This window comes from Polypterus senegalus, chromosome 1 (genome assembly GCF_016835505.1).
Source record: "Polypterus senegalus isolate Bchr_013 chromosome 1, ASM1683550v1, whole genome shotgun sequence".
Lineage (NCBI taxonomy): Eukaryota > Metazoa > Chordata > Cladistia > Polypteriformes > Polypteridae > Polypterus > Polypterus senegalus.
Genome location: NC_053154.1, coordinates 124084938 through 124107145, shown reverse-complemented (window position 1 = coordinate 124107145; position 22208 = coordinate 124084938). Strand labels below are relative to the sequence as shown.

General features: G+C 35.1%; 1 protein-coding gene across 1 annotated transcript; it reads right to left on the bottom strand.

Annotated features, from left to right (window-relative positions):
• Positions 1-2897: 2897 nt before the first annotated feature.
• On the bottom strand, positions 2898-20483 carry LOC120529459 (extracellular calcium-sensing receptor-like). The gene is made up of 6 exons (XM_039753313.1): positions 20293-20483; positions 18775-19066; positions 16385-17209; positions 14582-14809; positions 10739-10862; positions 2898-3805 (listed from the first exon to the last, which is right to left on the bottom strand). Exons 1-6 carry the CDS (start codon positions 20481-20483, stop codon positions 2898-2900), a joined length of 2568 nt encoding a protein of 855 aa, XP_039609247.1.
• Positions 20484-22208: the final 1725 nt, after the last annotated feature.

The following is a 22208-nucleotide window of genomic DNA, read 5'->3' as shown; positions in this document are numbered from 1 at the left end:
TGTATGGTTTACATCTAAACAAATTCTTTGTTTAAAGGCAAAAAAAATCTAATTATTATTTCTAAATGTACATAAAAATACAGCACATCAAAAACAAATGGTCTTCCTGTATGACTAATATAATTAAAAGTCATAACTTGTATTCTAAGCTTTATTTTCATTGAAACCTAAAGTTGTAAGCAAACCAAAATCATTGATTCAACTCTTGCATGTCTTTATTCTACTTACAGCCAAGTTTAGCTATCAGTTATGATAAAATGATTATCACATACCGTAGATATGGAAAATTATCTCCTTAGTAAAACATTTTTATCATTTACGAAATCAGTAAGATTTTTCCACGTTGTGACAAGTCCCACATAAACTGATAATCGTGCTTTACCCTGGGTTTAATGTGTACAATGTAATTATCTTCCCTCTGAATGAAATGTAAGATTATTATTTAATTACCTTTTTCCTTTAAATGCTCACCTCAGGACAAAAACTATGAGGTGCTGTTCTTCACACTACACTTTATACTAAAGCACATATACTATTTACTGAAACAGGTACAATATATACTGAAACACATACATTGTTATAGGCAAATGCATACACTGTATGCTGAGATTTTGTCACATGCACTGCACACAAATACTTTTAATAGTGAACATTTCTTCACTTGATTGGAGTAAACTAGTGATATAAAAACATTTAATTCATTGGCCAGGTACACTATTGGGAATTAAATAACAGCTCAACAAGGTACTTCAATTGCCACTGTGATGTTTTACTGAAAAAGGCAGCACATTTGTGCTTCTCCTCATGGCAGAGAATAAGTTGTTCGTCATTATTTTGGAGATAGATTACATGAAAAAAATTACTTATATTCTGTTTCGTTTCGCCCCATTTAATAACATTTTCAATAACGCTTAATTCAATTAGATTTCTTCTTTCTAAAGCAGTTCTGAAGCGATCTATATATATAATTCACTAAGGCAAGACACCCATGGAAAACACGCCAGAAGGGGCGTGGATTCACTAAGCTGCCGACAAGTAAGACACCTATGGCGCACGCAGGGAGGAGCCATGGCTACCAACCCCAAGACCACTGGATACAACGACAACTCGCAGAGCCACACCCATGAATTCGGACACGACGACACAGAAAGAACAGCGTCATTTATATTCGTCTGTCGTAGAGGCCTCATGTACTTCAGAGCCACGTTGACTGTTCATAGAGGCATGTTTCTCGTAGAGGTGAGTCGCCATATGCAGCGTGTGAAACGGTTTGCGAGGGGTATCCTATGGGATCCTTAAAACAATCCTTTACAACTGAGGTTAAAACACAATGAAGTAAGCAGTCTTTAAAAACCGAGTTTTCGGTTATGACACACGACCTCGTGCACCATAGCAAACTGTTTTACACGCTACATACAGCAATTCGCATCCGCGCCAAACATGCGTCTTCTTCACTCACGAACAATTAAATGTTGCTCTCTCCAGAGTTCCATCTTTTCATTCACTTTATATTGTATCCTCAAACCCTCCCTTTTTAAACAACTGTGTCTTTCCAGAAGTGTTCAACCATCAATAAATAATTATGCAGCGTTTGTTATGCCGCAGGTTCACTATTGTGTTGCATTTTGCTCTCTCCAGAGTTCCATCTTTTCATTCACTTACTGTTGTATTCTCACACCAACCCGTTTTAGACAACCAGAAGTGTTTAGCATTCAATACATAATTATGCATGAGATTGAGCGTGTGTCTAGGCGATTGTGTGTTGGTTCGTTCCGTGCATTGTTACAATGTTGCTTTTCTTGCTGATTTATTACATTACTGATTTTTCAAATGTTAATTTTCTCCCTGTGCTTAAAAATCATTAAAAAACTGGCCTGATTATGCGGCGTATGGTACGCCGCGGGTTGGCTAGTTGTGCATAATGCAGAAACCACTTAGAAATTTCCTGAAAACAAACAAGATTAATGAAATTTCAGTCTGCTTGCATTCAATACAAATAATATATGCTCCAATGTAGAATGACTACATTTTTTATTGTGGATTGCACGCCTTTCACTTTCAACTATATGTGTTTCAGGATATAGTCTATGTGCTTGAGTGTTTTAGAATAAATGATATACATAATATTACAGATTTTATGCATTTCAGTATACAGTATAATATGTGCGTGTTTATAAATCTGAACATATACAGCAGTGTATATGTTTTGGTAGACAATGTATAAATTTCAGTACAGTATATTGTTTAAGAGTTTCAGTATAGAATGTATTTCATTTCAAGATGTATTTCAGTATAGAGAATAAAAACAGATTTATGTCCTAAATGGCATATCATTTTATTAATAACAGTAACTGAAGATTTATTGATATTACAAAAAACACAAACTAACACATGGAGACCAATAATAAAGTTGAGATGATAAATAGTTGCAAATTCCAAGTGAAAAAGGCTTCAAAAAACTATATTCCTTGCAAACCAAATGGAATTAAACTGAAAATGTGTTTAGCATGATGTAATGATGACACTTACTGGAGTTCTACAAAGTTGCACGTGTTCAGTAATTCAGGTATTAAATAGTATATCACATTAATTACATTGTAAAAGGGAGTAATGTGTTAATGAGATATAATACAATAAAAACTGAATAAGAATGAACATTTCTTTGAAATATATTTAGAAGAAAATGATACAACTGCTCCAGGAAATTACCTTATTAAATAATTGTATTTAATCCATGCATAGTAACATTGGCAAGTATAATTATTTAAAGGACAGGTAGAGATTTGCCTCAGAATTACAGAAGAATGATATATTATAATATTAATGCTAAAAATAACTTATTTTTCATGTGCTTTCCTCATTAAACTAGTAAGATGTCCTAAATCATGTCACCTGATCTAGCTTTTATCAGATTTTCCCATAAGAGCTTTTTTTGTGTTTTTTTCTGGTTTCAACAGAATAATGTAACATTTTGGAGCAAATATTGACAGAAGTAAACCGAAGCTTGAAGCTAATATTGCAAATATTTCCACAGCCACTGTATATTTTCCTGGAGAACTAATATAAGCAGGAATAAAACTTATCCAAACAGAACAAAAAATCAGCATGCTGAAAGTTATGAATTTAGCTTCATTAAAGGTATCAGGAAGATTTCTTGCAAGAAAAGCTAAGACAAAACAAACGAGCGAGAGCAGGCCAATGTAGCCCAGTAAAAAGCTGAAGCCAGCTACTGACCCAATGTCACACTCAAATATAATTTTAGCATTTTGATACTTGGTGTTTTTACTGGGAGCAGGTGGAGCTGTTATAAGCCAGATTATGCATATTATGGATTGTATAGCAGTAAAAATAAAGACAGTGCCTCTTTGTTGAGCAACACCAAACCATTTCATCATGTTATTACCAGGTAGTGTGGCTTTAAATGCCATTATCACAACCACAGTTTTAACAAGAATACATGAAATACACATAATAAAACTGATTCCAAAAATGATATGCCTCAGCAAACAGTTGAGCTGTGACGGCTGACCAATAAAGCATAGTGAACACAGAAAGCATAGGCTTAGTGATACCAGTAAAAGAAAACTCAGTTCAGAATTATTGGCTTTAACTACTGGAGTGTGTCGATTATAAACAAAAACAATTAGTACGCCAAATGATAGGCAACTTCCAAATATCGCTGAAGCTGCCAGAATGATTCCCATAGTCTCCTCATAAGAAAGAAATTCAATTTGTTTCATCAGACACCTGTTTCTTTCTTGATTTGACCAAAAATCAGGAGGGCACTTGAAACATTCTGGGGAATCTACAACAGAAGTAAAATCTCAATTAGAATGACTTCATAACCCTTAAAAAATAATAGATATAGCTGACACATGCACTCTCAGAAGAGGAACAGCCAATGAAAGGAAAAATTTAGTCCTAAATGAGCAAAGATCAGAATGAACAGGAGAAGCAGAGATCAAGTTACCAAAGCCCAAAACCAAAAAACAAATGCACAAAGTTCAGAAGCTCTGAATTCTTTTAAAAAATCAAAGTACACAAGAGTTTGTTTAGTAATAATTCAGAAAATCAATGATGTACAAGGACGTGCCGCTATGTTTCATATGCTAGGTGTGGTTACTTTCTGTAACACACATTTGGGAACCACGTGATGACTAGGGATGTGTGAAATGACACTTAAGTGCAGATGCTTTCAATACTGACAGTCACCACTTAGGATCAATCTTTGCATAAAAAAATCATTACAGAATTTTTTTTTAAGCAGCAATTTTATTGCTTATTAAATTAATGTTCTTATAACAAAAAAAAATCTTCAGAATGAGAACCAGTTGTCCTTCTACCAACACCCATTGGCTTCATAATATACAGCATACACGTGTACACAGAGGAACACAACAGTTGACACTGATCAGTCCGTCAGTCAGTCAAAAGGAAGAGTAGTGGTTTTGTCATAATGAAAAAGAAGTATATTTTGGAGCCAATTCACTGTACTTAATAGGGGTATTTGGCAAAAATCTACAAAATACAGTAGCCAACCCACAAATTTAATGAAACGCACGAAAGTTTGCCAAGTAAAAAAGCATGAGAAATTACAGAGGAGGTAATCTCAGGAGGCAAATTCTTCAACATCTGCTAGTGCCAAAATAAGACAGCATTCTCTGTCTGAAGCTTTTCAGAAAATAAGGTATTGTCCAGGTATATAATCATATACACTTTAAACTTACAGCCCAATTATCCCAGTTATCCAATATTTTTGTTGGCATGTGGATTAGGGCATTTCTCAAAATGTAATTTTATTGTTTAACTCTATTATAGCAATATTAAAGAGACTTGCTATACTACCTATATGAGCCAGGTTGAAATCTAAATAATGAAGGTAGATCTTGCAGTATTAACATTTACAGTGCACCATGCAATGTGTCAGTTGGTATGGGTTTCGTAAAAACAGTGCTAATGTTTGTGATACTCTATCTTTTGGAATGACAGAGACATAGCAACTGGACAGACACACAAACATGTTTCCTTTTGTTAATGTGCCTATCACCCCCATATTTTTGTTATAATATATCACATTTCATCACATTCAGAGTACTGTATATGCTTGTAATTTGTGGTGTATTCATTCACTGTGATAATGATTTATTTATTGTAAAAAAGCATCACCAAATAAAAAGTTAAAAAGTATTACATTTTTATAAAAAATTCTGGGAAGGATGAGCCTATACAAAGAGTTGTATCTGAAATGGGCATGGGAAGAAATTGCATATGGTGACTGGCAAAGTAAAAGGACTGGGAAATGACACTTTCATGTATTATAGTATAAACAATTAAAATATTTTAAAAGTTCAGTTGTTCAACCCGGATCTATTAACAGTGATATTTGGTGTCCTCCTAGATTGGATTAAAGTGCATAGGGAGAAATTGACTGTAGCATCCAAACGTAGGTCCAAAACCTTTTTAAAAAACATGTCAAGAATTCTTTAATATAATTTTTAAAAAAGCATGCCTGGCCTGTGATGAACTCTGATGCTATTGCCCATCTTTTTATACAGGTAAAATTCCGTTACATGAATATCTTTACAACAAAATTTTCATTACAACGAAGTATATTTATGGTCCCGACAGGTTCCCCATATGGCGCGAGTCTATAGAAATCTTGTTCCTACGAAGTACATTCAGCAGATCCTTTCATTACAATGAAGTGCCCAAAAGACCTTGAAATGCCTGAATGAATCATCCACAGATGTGACCCGACATTTGCACGATAGACATAATAGTGCCAACAAAATAGCGCCGATTAAAACGCGCCGTCAAAATCACGCCAACAAAATCGCCCCGACAAAATCGCGAAAGTTTCATTAAATATGAATTATTAGTTTAAAGCATATGCACTATAATAATGTTTATTTTAGAAGTCAATATTATGAGACACGGCATGCCATCAGCACGGCACGCAGATAGTCCTTAAGATCACGCCTTGCATATGTAGGAAGAATTACAGCAAGGGCATCCCACTCTCTTGGCCTCTCTCGCAATTTTGTCGTGGCGATTTTGTCGGCGCTCATTTGTCCGTCATGGTTTTGTCAGGGCGCCTATGTCTATCGCGCTTTTGTCGGTGAACCTCTACAGACTAGTTAGTTCTCTGGCCGCAGCTCAATTGGTGAAAAATGATCCCCAAACAGAAACATTTTAATTTTTTTTTTCTTTCATTGAACTTTCCTCGTACTGTTTTGCTTTTTTTTGCCTTTTGTGTTTCCTACAGTTTTCAGTGATACCTTTTGCTTATTGCTCGTCAACATTTGAAAAACATCCATTGGAATTTAACTATTTGTCACCCTCCTATAGAAATGGCAGATAGGAAAAAACGATAACAATTCATATTAGAAAAAAAACTTTAAATTTTTGCAGCTCTCGATTGCGGCAAAAAGAAAAAAGACATTGCCAGTGAATACGAAATTTTGCCATCGACGCTGTCAACTTTCTTGAAAGACCGAGTAAAAAAAGAAGAAAAATCTCAGGTTGCAAACATATGTGAACTGCTGCAAGATGTTGAAAAAGTAGTTTTTATGTGGTTCAGTGATGCTCGTTCAAGAAACATTCCTATTAATGCGGCACTCATTCAAGAAAATGTGAGGTTTGTAAACTCTCTTGGGACCTCACCCAACTAGACAGCACACTGAAGAGCATCCCGAAGTCCGATTTCTCCATCTATGCAAGACTGTTTATCTGTTGCCGGGGCAGCAGCAGGCTCAGAGCTATGCTGCATCTCTCAGCTATGCTGCATCTCTCCAGCAAAGCAAACAGAAAAGATCTCGATGGGTGATGCAATGTAAATTGTAAATGCAGATAACAGGATTAATTGATCACTGATCTGGCCAAGACCCTGCCTGACTGCTGTGTCTGTGTATAGCAGAGTGGCAGATCACGCTACAATAAATAAGTGTGCCGTTCCTGTTTCAAGCTGAATAAAGCTGATTTTGCTAAAGTACTGAGACTCAGCCTTGTGCTTTCAGGTGTAAGACAGGGACTTATAGCGCAACACCAATCTTTTATGATTTGCTTCTGTGTCACTTCACTGCAGCACTATGAGTCTGTTGTTGCCCTGCTCTGCCCTGCATTTAGATAATGTTCGCGTTGAATTCCTCCCACCGGATTGCACAGCAGTGCTTCAGCCATTGGATTTGGCCGTCATTTGCACAATAAAAGTGTATTATTGCAAGGAAATGCTGAGAAAAATTCTCATCAGCATGACTAGTTGTAGGCAGGAGGAAATTAAATAGAAGCTATTGAAATGATTGCAAACGCCTGGGCGCAAGTTAAAGAAAGCACTATAGTAACAAATATAGAATCTCATTACAACAAAATATTTTTCAGGTCCCTGGGAGTTCGTTGTAATAGAATTTTACCTGTATTTAAAAAGTTAGATGGGTTTTAATGCTCCTGCCTCTCTTCTTTTTTCTCGTTTTCCTGGGTGGGATTTAAATCTTGTTTTATTTTTCTTTTCTTTGTATTTCTATTTTTCTTTTGTTTTCTCTGGATTGATTTTGAAATAAATTGTTTTATCTGTTATGTTAATATTATTTGATTTAGTAGTATGAATGTTCTTCTTTTTGAAAATAAAAAAAGTAAAATAAGAAACCTGTTAAATTAAATGTTATAATGTAATAAAGAATGTAATATTACATATGTGGCATGTAAAATAAAACAAGATATATTGCATAAAAACAAAAATATGAAGAAATCAGAATAATAAATACATTAACTATCAAAACAATGTTATTCTATTATATAGAAGTAAAAATGTAATTTAATATTTAAAGCTAAAATGAAATTATAGAATCTTTCATTGCACTACATTCAAACAATAAAGAATAAGCTACAAAAATTACCCAATGTATGCTAACTCTCTCGATAATTTTATTAAAATACAGCAAAAATCAATACATTAATAGCAGAATGAGAACAAAACAACTGTGATGGCTGTGGATTGTACAAAATTTTAAATGTATTCATATTTACTACAGGTTAAAAGTACAAAAGTGTGAATGAAAATTGAACATACTGAAATATGAATGACCATATGAATTGAATATCTGCTTTCCCCTTATTCATTGGTCATGAGTATATGATTGATGACTTGACAAGTAGATTATGTGACACGAGTAATGTGATATTTATTTTAATCGACACTTTTGTGATTGTGGGCGGCATGGTGGCACAGTGTTAGTGCTGCTGCCTCACAGTAAGGAGACCTGAGTTTGCTTCCTGGGTCCTCCCTGCGTGGAGTTTGCACGTTCTTCCCTGTGTGCTCCGGTTTCCTCACACAGTCCAAAGACATGCAGGTTAGGTGCATTAGCATTCCTAAATTGTCCCTACTGTGTGCTTGGTGGGTTGGTGCCCTGCCTGGGATTTGTTCCTGCCTTGCTGGCTGGGATTGGGTCCAGCAGCTCCCCGTGACCCTGTGCTAGGATATAACAGGTTGGAAAATTAGTGACTGACTTCTGTTATTGCTTATTGTTGTCCAATGTTGGTTACTATTGATGCCTATTCCATCAGAAAATTTGATATCTCTGTTCTTCATGAGAGGAAACTTTTTTCTTGGCCATCACTTCAAACTACATGATGTATCTAAGATATTAAAAAGTATACTTTTTTGGTGGAGTATCTGTTTAAGCATGCTTACAACAAAATACCTGGAAATGGTTGCCTTCTAAAACAGGATTTCTTAAACTTTTTTTTGTCACAACCCAATCTTTCAGACCCATTCCATAATAATTATCATATTCGGGGTCTTCTTTGGAGATTAACTGCTGACATAGTGTGGTGGAGGGTGCATTTGGAAAATTGTCACCAACAACATATGCCATAGCAGAGAAGCTCAACAACCTCCCAGTAACCTATCACAAGACACTTTACAAACCGTGCGCAAACCATTCATCTTAAATGCAAGGGTGAGTCTTGACCCTATACAACCCAATGGCAGCAACCATTGTTTAAGAAAGTGTTCTATAAGAAACATGCTGTCATTTCTTATCTAACACTTGTAAATAAGGAAAGAATGAGGGTAGCAGCTATTTTTGTTTTAGATTTTAGATTTCTTTTTTGTTCATTATTTATATTTGTTAAATTTACATCCATTATTCCAGTATTTTATTTGACAAAATAATAACTCCTAGCACAGGCAATATCTTATTTATTTTTTTGATTTGTTGTAAATAAAAACAAAGAAAATCAAATTTTTAATACCAATAAAAAGGCTTTCAGAATGTATTTTTTTTTATCTTTAAATTTACAGATGTTTTTACTGTAAAAAAAACCAAAAATATTACTCCTTTTAATATACTATGATGAAAAAATGTGGCGGCACAAGAGTTTAGAAAAATAATATGTTCACGCTGGGGGAGGGACGTAGGTGTGATGTAGCATGGTGGGGTACCATTGGAGTTGGCAACATGGGCATGATTCTGCAATTTAATGATTAGTGCTCCAGGGTGCAAAATTATCACCTTCCAACACTTAAAATGAGCCTGAGCAGGATAACGTGGGAGGATAGATGGAAAGAGTCAATGTGGTGGAGAGGAGGCAGTGAAATTGGAGGACCGCAAGGGAATGAAGGAAATGGTGCTCCGTAGGTTGTCCCTGCTGAGCAGTCTTTAGGAGTGGGGATGTTTGTGAAGCCTATAGAGGAATCTGGTGGATGCCAAGGGAGCATAAGGGAAGACAGAGGACCAGCTCTGTGCATTCTGGCAGACACTGGTAGAGTTAGAAAAAGGAGACTGTAGATGTCAATGTCTCCACCCAATGGAGTATGTGGAGGAGATAGGGAGAGAGAGGAGCGCTGGGCAGGCTGGAGATTGTAATCTGATGCCTGGATGCTTTTACATTTGAATTTGAATTGTTTGTTTTTATCCTCCACATGAACACTGTTTTTTCTGGATTATGTATATAATGAAGACTGCACTGCATATTGGTACTCTCTTAATAAAAGGACGTTTGCACTTTGTACTATACTTTTGTTGTGTTAGGTGTCCTCATTGCCAGGCTCATCTCAATCATGACAATCAACAGTTGTAGGTTCAAGGATGTGATGGCAGCTGTAGCCATCCTGGACCATCACACATACAAATTAATTAAAGTTCTGAAAATAATAATAAATTATACAAAGAAGTTAAGTTAAATGAGTTACCACCCCCTTATTCATGATAATATAACTGGTCTTTATTGTGTCTGGATGTTAATTGTTTATGCTACTTTTTAATTGACTCCTTCATGGATTAAAAAAACACAGAGCTGTTGCTGTCATTTTGATGACACATTGTGATGTCCTTAACCAGGAAATATCAAGGTCGACAGCCCGCTCGTTACTCTTTTTGCCTAACAGTCTGCATTAATAACCTCACCAAAAAAGAGCTTTGTGTTTCAATTATTTCTTTTTAAGAAAAGTCTTATAAGTGGGCCAGCAAATTTTGCAACAAGTTTTCAGAATGATCTTTGGTTTATGTATTGTGATTTGACAAACATTTCTTTTGTTTGTCTCTTAGAGCTTCATTTCCCAGTCCTTATTTCCAGAATAATGTGTTTCCTTTGTGATGAATGTTTACATCTGCACTCAAAGTAGTTCATTATACCTGCAATATGTGCATGTTTAGAATCTGCCTAACAGTAGATTCATGATAGAAAATATGATTTTATGAAATAATTTACTGTTTTAATTAACTGTTTCTTTGACACTTACCTACTTGGGTGCTAATTTCCCCCTCTGCACATAGGACACAATCAAAACAGCACACTGGCTGTCCTTTTTTGTTAGCCTTCCTTGAGCCTGGTAGACAACTTTGACTGCAGACAGAATCTGGAATCTCACAAAGAAAAGATTCAGTGAGAAATGTCTAAAACCAGTGGAAACAAGAAGTTTGCATTAACAAAGAAAACTGATAAACTAGGGAAGAAAAAATAAATAACTAAAAGAGACACATGTGTTGTTCACAAGCACACATGCTTATTTCTTCTAGGTACTTGATTGCACTAGGGAGTCTGTTGCACAGTAATAGAGTACTGAATACAACCCACTAATTTATAAACCGTACCTATGTAAGATGCTGTACTTACCAGACACACTTTATATCCAAGGTTAAGCTCAAGGACACATTTATTCTTTATCTTTCCCATCCATAATCCATAAGTATATTAAAAGTGTGCATCTCAGTTTTGCTCGTGTCATGTGCGCAACAGTAAGTAAGACCTAGTGAAAAAGTACTGGAGTCTATTCATAAACGGCATTAGAAAAACGAACATATCACAATGCCAGTGTTAATGTTTACATTCTTTCCCGTCTTTTTTATTATCCATCACCAGTTTGTGTAAAGATGCAAGTATGAACTTCCTTAATTTTAGTTTTAGTTACATACAGTTTCTGTTTATATTCTAAAGACGGTGAAGTCTCTGTCTTTTTTACTGATTGAGTGTTGATGGCAGAAGAATCATATCCCATGGTGTCACAGTAGTAACTGTCAATTGAAACAATATAATGGTTTAGGGCCAGGCTGGAGGGATGATTTTGGAGGTAAAAAAGGGCCTTAGTAAGTTGAGGATTGGCATAATGTTTGTAAGCTATATTGGTGTATTCTCCCATTTTGTACTTGTGCTACTAACATGGTGTTTTGCATGCATCCTAATACCTTCTATAGCTTTTCAGTAGTGAGAATGTTCATTTATTGCTAGCTTGTTCTAGTTTGTTAAGATTAATAGTATTTTGAGGGCTTGGAAATAAAAACCTATTTAGATATTCCTGCTAGCGTCTTCCTTGCAAGAAGTTTGAGCACTGGACTAGATAGATAGATAGATAGATAGATAGATAGATAGATAGATAGATAGATAGATAGATAGATAGATAGATAGATAGATATCCACTACTACAAACTCTAGCTGCATAGCACCTAGCTGGGAATGTCTATGTATAGTGTCTCCAAGTCAATCTATTAGGTAAATAGAGTGAAAGAGAAAGAGAGAGAGAGAGAGATTGATCATTCTAGATTGAGAGTCACAGAGCCACCAGTCTTGCATGTAAAACTGAATTTATGCCTTCTGTATTTGCCAGATCTCACTCCCTGTGATTTTTTGTTCCCTAAATTAAAATGTAGACTGAATGGTAGATTATTTGCTACCATGTTAGAAATCCAGGAAAAAAAAAATTGCTGGAGTCCCTAGTCATAGTAACAAAAGATGAACATAGGGATTTTTTTCAGGAATGGAAGAAATGCTGAAACAAGTGTTTTGCACCTCAAGGGGAGTGATTTAACAGTGACTAAATGGGAATTACTGTTGTTGTATAATAAAGGGTTTTTTGCTTTTTTTTAATAATTCAAAACATTTTTGAACCACCCTTATATAGCCTTTTTAGTCAGTCATTTCCCAACCTGCTATATCCTAACACAGGGTCACAGGGGTCTGCTTGAGCCAATCCCAGCCAGCACAGGGAGAATGGCCTTTTCTACAGCTGAAGGTGGTTGAAATGTAGACTGAACTGACCTAGGCTATCCTATGGGAACAAAGAGCACTTTGTTTCATGAAGGATGCCCTAGACTTGAGATGCCTCACTGAAGAGTACTACTCACTAATGTTTTTTTTTTACACGTATGCAAGCAAATAGCAGGTGGCCTTCTTTCTTATCAATGAGAATGGGAAATAACTGGCATATGTCTGATTTTTCTTTTGTCTTGTTAAAAGGGTTTAAAATTGCACATCCGTATAGGCTGGGTAGCTTTTTCTGATTGTATTAGAACAGTTTAAAAATGTAGGGATAATTATTACAAGGAAACATAAATATCTCTTTAAACACATGGGTGCATGATAGTAAACATCAAGAATTAATGTTTCTCTTTACATCTTAATTTAATTATGAAAATGAATATTGTCAACATGAAATTCTTCTAAAACTCATATATCTTTTCCGGGCCCCTTCATACATCAACAAACCCTTTATTAATAAGTTAGGCTCAACTATAACAATAGGTGACTTCTACAGAGATCCAAAGTAGAAGGTGGCAGAGTTCTACCTAACTTTCAGCCCTATTACTGGGTGTAAATAAAACATACAATAAAATATTGGTAAATGGGAGATGTCCACAAGTTTACACCAGCTTGGTTTGCAACGGAAAAGGTATCTACTTGGTATGCTTTGCTTTCTGCTCCAGTTAAAACTAATACCATGAACCTGCTGTAAATCCTGTGAATCACAATTTTTCAAAATTATGGAACCAATTTAGGACACATATTAAGTAAGAGAAGATCTTAACTAGTTTCCCTATATATTAGCCTAGGCAGTATTCAATCATGGAGGACTATAACACTTAGAGATCTGCAGTATATATTGATAATGCATTTGCATCCATAAAACAATTAATATCCAGATACAAAGTTATATACAGATTAGACTCTTTGTTGAAATCAAAGGGTTTCCCACCTATTTCTATTCCTGAAGTGACACTGGCTAGTGTGAATGAAAATTCAGGCAGCATTTCCAAAGTATCTAAAAGAGATTCAAGGTATTTGCCTTTTACCAATCAGATGGAATGATGGTTTAAGAGATCTTTACATGAAAATCTCAAAAAAGGAATGGAATTCAGCAAATCATAATATACATTCTAGTTCAGTGTGTGTGGCTAAAATGCCATAATTCAACAAAAAAAAGTTTTCATCACTCACATATAACTCATTTAAAATGGTATAAAATATAACCAGGGCAAAGTCCAGCTTCTGAGAGATGTTATTAAGCACCTGCATCACAAGGTCGTGTTTCTGAAATGTCCAACACTTAAACCATTTTGGCAAAATTTTTACTACAAGTCTTGGATAGCTTTAGATCTAAATTCACTTCTCCTACCTTAACAGCAGTATTTGGAGTAATACTTGTAGGCTTAAAACTGTGCTATGAAAAATAAATGGTCATTTCCTATTCTACACTACTTACAAAAAGAGTTAGTTTGTTCAACTGGAAGAATCCTAATCCACCTTCTATAATTTAAAGCAATCATTTTTCATATCCCAAATTGGAAACAATGAAATTCTGTTTATGAGGACCTCTTTGAAACTTCTTTTGAGCTCATTAACATAATGTTTAATATAACAGTTATGCTTAACTTTTTTTTACTCTACTGTCTGTTTTATACTATCCAAGATCTGTTTTATTTGCTCTCTTTCTCGGTCCACAACTAACAATTTTCTAATAGCCATTGCCTTACTCTCATTCTTCTTTTTGTGAGAACTAAGGCACATGGCAGTAAATCAATTTAAATCTGTTTACACTCATATTTACTTTCAGCTATTAGCTTAGCATTTGTGATTTTACTTTGTAATTTCCCATATAACATTGTGCATTTTGCAGTTTACACATATTCTGTTTTTGCAGTATGACTCATATGATCTTATGAAGCAACACAATGAGCTTAAATCAAAGTCTGAATAATAAATGTAGCCAATAGTTTCAGTTTACTTTGAACTACTGGGCACATAGTAAAAAAGCAAACTATGTTAAAAACAACAAATGAAAAATTAAGCTGCATTTTTTTAAATAACTTACTGAGCCAGAAGGAAAGTTCCAAAATATGTCCCCTTCATTTAGTGTTAGATCCTGGCCAGTGATGGCTGCTTTATCATAAACACCAACTGTTTTAATTTCTATCTTCCCACTGCCGTCTCGCTGCCAGTTCACTATGTCATAAATTGCTAGGGCATCTCCATTTTTATCAAATGCCACTCTTTCTCCTAAATGTGTGGTGAAATTGATGACTTTCAGGTAGTGCATCAGCTTGTAAAGAAAACAGAATTCATTATTTTAGAATTGCCAAATAAGACTAAGTAACTTAAAATTAAAGTAAGTAAACATACATTTGTGGGTCACAGAAAATTACGGTATAAATTACGCTCCTGAATAACAAATATACCTGTATATTTATTTGTACTGCCCCTATGGCTACACTGCAATCCAAAGTAATATCCCATAGTTTTACTGTAATTACAAAGTATTTGCAATCTAAGCATTACGAGGGGGGACCCAAAAATAACCAGAATTTTGTTGTTGTTAGGTTGGTACTTGTAGTACATGGTTGGACTGCTAGGGAGATCTAGTTACACTCCTCACAAATCAGTCTGCCAAGTGCCATCAGTCTGGAAGGTTATGCTTGTGTTCAGTGAATTTTGTAAAAGTAGTTTTATGCAAGTGTCGTTTTTTTTACAATGGCCGATTATCGTGAGCAACAGTGTTGCAGAAAGTATTGTTACTGAAACGGTATGACAACCCTGAACCATCCACCCTACTCACCGGATTTAGCTCTGTGTGATTTCTTTTTGTTTCCACGGATGAAAAAAGACTTGAAAGGAAGGCGTTTTGCTGACGTCGAAGAGTTAAACAAGAAACGACCAGAGCATTAATGGCCATTACTTCAGATGAATTTAAAAAATGTTTCGAACAATGGAACAAATGGTTAGATAAGTGTATTTACGTCAATAGAGAGTACTTTGAAGGAGACTAATTGTAGTTTGTACAGAAAATTAAATTAAACACGTTTTAAAAATATTTTGGTTATTTATGGGTCCCCCCTCGTATAATTGTATAACATAAAATTCTGAAACCTGCTTAAACAAATTAATTGGTGTCTGCTCTGTAGCCTTTCCTGTCAGCATCAGGCACAAAGCAGAAAAAGTCTGGGTATTGTGCAGCCCCATTGGACTCCACTTCTAAAAACATCCATACTTTCCAAAGGGAAAAAAACCCTCATTGGGAGAACATACAAAATTCACATAAACACTGAAAGTTAGGATCAATAAGGCACTAACTACTGTGCCACCATGCAGACTATAATTTAGTTAATCAAACCAAAATTAAGAGGTGGGACAGTGACACAGTGGTTAGTGCATTAGTTAGTGTGTGTGAGGAGCTTTCTTAGTAACTCATTGGCTTAAATTTAATTGGCCACTCTAAAGTGGCTCACTATGAGTTGGTGTGGGCATATGTGTGCGTGTGAACTTTAAAGGACTTTTAAACCTCCAGTGGATGCTGCCTTGCCCATAATGGTGCTGGTTCACTTGACACTTAATTGGGTAAAAAAAAAAAGAGTTGATGGATTTTTCATTTTTAACTAGCTCAGACATTTGCATAAAAGTTAGGTTAGATTAGATTAACTTTATTAAACTCAAGAGGAAATTTGGATGAATACAGCAACAGAAACACAAAAACAAACACTGACAAGAAAAATAATTCAATCAATTAATCAATCAATAACTTAAATATATATTGAGCAGAAACTGCAAAAATAACTTAAAAAGTATGAGTATTCAGTTTGGGATGTTGGGACGTGATCAGGGATTAAGCTGTCTTTCTCACCTGCCAAGGTTGAACATTTGTAATGCTGGCACAGCTCTTGTTTTCAAATGGTCCTTTTCCATTTTCACAGGATGCTAACTTATTAAGTGAATGTGCTAATGCATAAACCCCTTTATAAATATTGTAAGAAATCCGTGATTCTGATACGTCTGTATAAGGTGTCTGCTTGCTTCTAACATCCTCAGATCCTGTGCAATACTTGACTTCGGGCAAAGCAGAGGAATTGTTTATACTTGAATTTTTCTTAAATTCACAGTCAAACATTTTTTCCCAAAATCTGGTTGCCAAATTTTGCATTGAAACAGGATTGGGGTTAATCTGAAGCAGAAAATTTTTTAATCCTGGAATTTCTCCTCTCCGCACAGCAATTCCAAACGTTCCACCAAATGCTCCAAAATTTTCTTCTGTGGCTAGTACTGTGGCGGTGCTCCAGGATTCACTAGCAATCCACTGCCTGCCAGTGATGTTTTGTTCAGTGATTTCTTTTACCAAATCATCAACTCTTGTTGAAAATAGCACAATCACCTTTGCTGTTGAGTATTTGATAGTATTAACAACTTGAAGGATTTTTGTTCTTTCGCTGATGACAGGCAGATTTTCAATGAATGCAATGCACCCAAACTTGTTCATTTCTTCTTGAAAGCTTTTTGCAGCGTACTGTCCATAGTCATCTTCAGTTGCAATAATGCCTACCCAGGACCAGCCATAATGTTTCATAAGTTGAACCATTGCTTTGACCTGAAAGGCATCACTGGGTACAGTTCTAAAAAATGATGGATATTCCAGTTTATTACTTAAGCAGGAGCATGTAGCATAGTAGCTGACCTAATGGAAATATAAAACGTTGATTAGAAAGAAAGAAAGAAAGAAAGATAAGAAGATTGATTTTGTCTTTGAACAGCTAATACTAATTATGGTGTTAATTAGCTTAAGATAAAATGGACCTAAAATAATTATTTTAACCTACAGAAAAGCATTAAGAATCTTCACTTTCAAATTCATAATATTTAATTACTGATGCTGCCCCACAGTCTAACCCAGTCATTTAAATGGTGTGCGTTGGTTTTTTTCTTCAAAACGCATGATAGATTAAATAGCTATTTTACAATTTTCTGGCTTGTGAGTCTTTTTATAGACTGGCATCCACTACAGTTTTAGTTCACGCTTGCCTATTAAAGCAGTTAGGACAGGCATTGTGTAAATCTATAATGGAAATGTGAGTTTAGACACAAGATGCACAGAAGGATGGATGGATCCGATGAAGTTATGAGGGTAGTGCCTATCTATCTATCTATCTATCTATCTATCTATCTATCTATCTATCTATCTATCTATCTATCTATCTATCTATCTATAAACCACTAATTATAGAGACAAACCTGAGTTACTCATAAAATTAACTACACCAGGAAAGTGCTCCATGAATTAACTGAGTTATTAAATAACATTTTGGTCATATGCAGTTTTGTGTTTCTTCATTAATTATTAATTCAAATTATAGCTGTGTTCTTTGACTGTTGTGAACGAAGCTAATGCCCTGAAACAATTTTTTATTAGATTTTCCCTCCCTCTGCCATCTTCCTCCAATGACCAGGATCCTACTACTACTAGGGTCACTACTACAGCAACAACACCTACTACTTCAGCTGGAATGGCCAATGAGGAGTTCACCTTTGACCATCAGTATGGACTGTTCGTACCTGCAGACCAAGTAAGGAGACAACTGAGGAAGCTACATACAGGAAAAGCCAAGGGACCAACGGAGTCAGTCCTTGAGTTCCTATTGCTCATGCTAACTAATTTTGTGGTATCCTCTGGCACCAATTCTCTTCATTTGATGTAAATGGAAAAATGTTTATACATTATAAAAACATTCTGCAGTGTAAGAACTATAATGATTAAGTATACTATATACATTAATAATATTTTGGTTACATAACTATTGAAACTATAACAAATGAAAGCTTTTTAACTAAACACAACATTGTGAGTGAGTGAGTCTACTTTGTATTTTTTATATGAAAAAAGGTCTGTGTCCATATTAATTGCACCAAGAAAATGCCCCAAAACTAACAGTGAATAAACTTCAGTTATTAATTAATATTTATGTCACATGCAGTATTGTGCTTATTCATTAATTCCCAATTTAATTTATAGCTGTGTTCTTTAACTTTAATTGATTGCACATTCCTAATTTGATTTAAATGGAAAAATATACTACATATTATAAAGAAGTTCTACAGTGTAAGAACAATAAAGATTAAGTACAGTATATACAATAACAATATTTCAGTTACACTAGTATTAATATTGTAACAGATATTGACTGAAAAGCTGAAAACCCTTCATTATAAAGTAAAGAGAAAATGTACATGAAATGCATACATTACCATTGGCAAACGAAACAGCCCCAGTATTCTTGATATGGCGATAGAATGTGAGGACAGAGGATCACCAATAATGGCAACAACAGGCGGAGGTCCGTTACAGTCAGACTCCATTAAGACCTTATCCATGCCAGTAATGAGGGTAGTTGCTGCCCGTAAAGCAACTTGCAGTGTCATGCAGTTATCAAAGAGCCTATATCCTAATGTGATATTAGGAAGAATAGTAGGGTCTCTGTTTATTTCCTCAATTGCAAACGCCATTGTCAATGCCCACTGAAATACAGAAAAATCCAAACTGCCAAGAAAATGCAATAGCAAACATTAAAAGTATGCATTGAAAGTTCAAAAAGGTGAGTCTTACACAGCCAGCATTTTTTATTATTGAATACTGCAATTTGTCTATGACAGTCCGAAAGGCATTATTTTTTGCAAATATTTTAGGTCAGTATATCATATACATTTACAACAATTTTTACGGAATGTTTTATGATGAATTGAAGTAACAACAATCCACAAAAGAATACCTCCAATATGAACACTATCCCAATATATTTTTTCTAGTCTAACTTAATTTATTCAAGCAGACATTTTCCAAGGGAAACTCAAGTATGTAAAATGAACAAAATTAGACAGAGCGCCATTGCCGGCAATTAGAAAGGTGATGCTTCCCAAAGTAGTTTGGCAGGAACTATTGTAATTAATGCTGGAATACTGAGATACTATTGAGATTATTCCAAAAAATAATTACATTTAATGAAGTTAACAACTCTATGAAATATTAATTGTTCATTCTCTTAATCCAGATATTCCAATGCACAACAGTTAGCCTCACACACACATACACATCTGTGGTATGGGGGACTAATTGTTGCCTGGAAAACAAAACTGAGCACAAATAGTACCCAGGCCAGGGTTTGCACCCAAGACTCTGAAGCCATGAGACAGCAGTGTTACAAAATTGTACCATTATGACACAGCCAACCATTATGACGAACAGTGCACTTTATTTTTAACCAGTTATTCATATTTTTTTGAAAATTAACTATTGGATTTTTAAAACATTTCAGTAATTCTGCATACATTGTATATTCAATTGCAAATTATTTTGACTAACATTAGATTTTATCAGATTTTAAGAAAGTCACTCAGTTAACCATCGTTCATTAAGCCATCGCATAACCTCAAAACTTGGACAAGTGGAATGTCAGACCCTTACACAGACTTTCTTTCTCACATGATCTTCTGAAAAAATGGAAGCGAACTTGCATACTTCTGGTTTAAAGTCCAGTCTGTTAGATTTGAGCAAATTGATAAAAACATTTCTTTATGTGAATAAATAATAATAATTCACCCCATATATGAAACTACTTGTGAAAATGGATGTTTTCATCCATGCATCCAAACAGTAAATACTCAGAATATTCATTAACAACATACATATTTCAAGTTGCATGATTTGAATCAAAAAGCAAATACTGAGGCAAGATACAGTTTCACCATTAATGTTGTAATTCCACTCACCTCTCACAATTCCACCTCTCGGGTTTAGAATGAAAAGATAGATCTGGCACAATTGTTTTCAAACTCACTTCAAATATTCCTCCTAGCATAATATCACCTTTTTTATATAACCCCTGTAGATCAAAATTTTCTTGAATTCTGCATACTGGGTCTTCAGCAGAATGGGTACATGTTGTTACATACAAAACCATTAAGCAAATGAACCTGGATTTCATGGCTTATTTTTACTTGAAATGCCAGAGTGATTTACCCATTTATAAGCATATGTACACTGCACTCAAGAGATAAAAGTGTCAAAAGGATACTGTGAACAACAAGCATCACTTAGCTAACCTGGGAATCATTGACATGCTTATTGCATCAGCCTCTTAAACATGTTGTAATGTTGTATAATTTTTAAATGTGATATTAAATCTATTGATAATAAGGGTGTTCTATATATATACAGTATATATATACTATATTTCATGTGGTGTGTATCTCTTTTACAATCTAGCTAAGGACTGTTCATTTTTTCATATTTTATATGGTCTGTTTTCAGCATTATCTTGTAAACACAATTTAAACGTACTACTCATTTGTAAAATAATTGTCGTGTTTAGTAATAGTTTACATAATTATTTAATTGTTGTCACATGAACAATGTTTTTTATTCATATATGAAATATTCAGAGGGTAAGGCTTCAAAAATTTTTAAAGGAGAATTTGATGATTTATGACATTGCGCAAAAAAATGTAAAGCTGCTGATAGAAATTAAAAACACAGAAACAGAAACACAGGTAAAAGCAGAGCATACTGAATTGACTCCTTGAGACTTTTGGAAAGATGAACATTTGATTGCCAAACCTTTGAAAGACAGATGTTAAACCTATACCCCCATCCTTTTCAAAAAGTTTTTGACTGCCTTTCATCCTTTAAATGTAGTTTTGTGCTGTATTGAAGAGAAATAAAGGCACGTCTTTAAAGATCCTCTTAGGGATCACTTGCTCCTTAAGTATTAAAAGGAAAATGGTATACTATTACAGAGCCAATCATATTAAAGGATAAGCTTAATATTTTGTATTTTGAATTTATTTCTCCATGCCATACATGTCACTACCTGAAACAGCTTTATTTTATGCTAACACAGGGAGAATGTGCAAACTACATAGCAGTAGTATCTGAGCCAGAACTTATACCCAGAATTCCGAAATTACCATGTTCCCACAACATAAACAACTGAAATGTCAAAGTGAAGGCAAAAATGAGCATAATCTTAATGACACAGAATATTGAGACTTTAAAGCATCCATCCATCCATTATCCAACCCGCTATATCCTATCTACAGGGTCACGGGGTTCTGCTGGAGCCAATCCCAGACAACATAGGGTGCAAGGCAGGAAACAAACCCCAGGCAGGACACCAGCCCACCGCAGGGCACAAACACACACCAAGCACACAGTAGGGACAATGTAGGATTGCCAATGCACCTAACCTGTATGTCTTTGGAATGTGGGAGGAAACCGGAGTACCCGGAGGAAACCCACGCAGACACGGGGAGGACATGCAAACTCCATGCAGGGAGGACCTGGGAAGCGAGCCCAGGTCTCCTAACTGCAAGGCAACAGCACTATTTCTGTGCCAATATACTGCCCACTTTAAATCATGCCCTTAAAATTATTAAAATGGAAAGTGGAAAAAATAGAACATTTCTGGAATGATACAATAATGGAGAAATTGACTATGAATATATTAGAAAAGAGTTCAGTTTAAAACAGGAATTAGTTGTGAAATGGTTGATTTCCTTTGAGGGTGGAATTGAGAAACACTTTGTAATGGGTGAAAAGTCAGTGCTCCATATAACTTACTGAATAGTGGTCCTAAATCTTGTAAAGAAAGCCCTGACTTTAGATAAGTGTTGGTTACAAATAGCAT

What these genes read in the sequence shown, in the direction of transcription:
- LOC120529459 (XM_039753313.1), bottom strand. Translation starts at nt 20,483, where the DNA reads ATGGTTTTGTATGTAACAACATGTACCCATTCTGCTGAAGACCCAGTA. An exon ending in GAGAGGTGGAATTGTGAGAG is followed by an intron (nt 19,067 to 20,292) that starts GTGAGTGGAATT and finishes TTTTCTTGGCAG; the next exon opens with TTTGGATTTTTCTGTATTTC. An exon ending in GGCTGTTTCGTTTGCCAATG is followed by an intron (nt 17,210 to 18,774) that starts GTAATGTATGCA and finishes TATTTCCATTAG; the next exon opens with GTCAGCTACTATGCTACATG.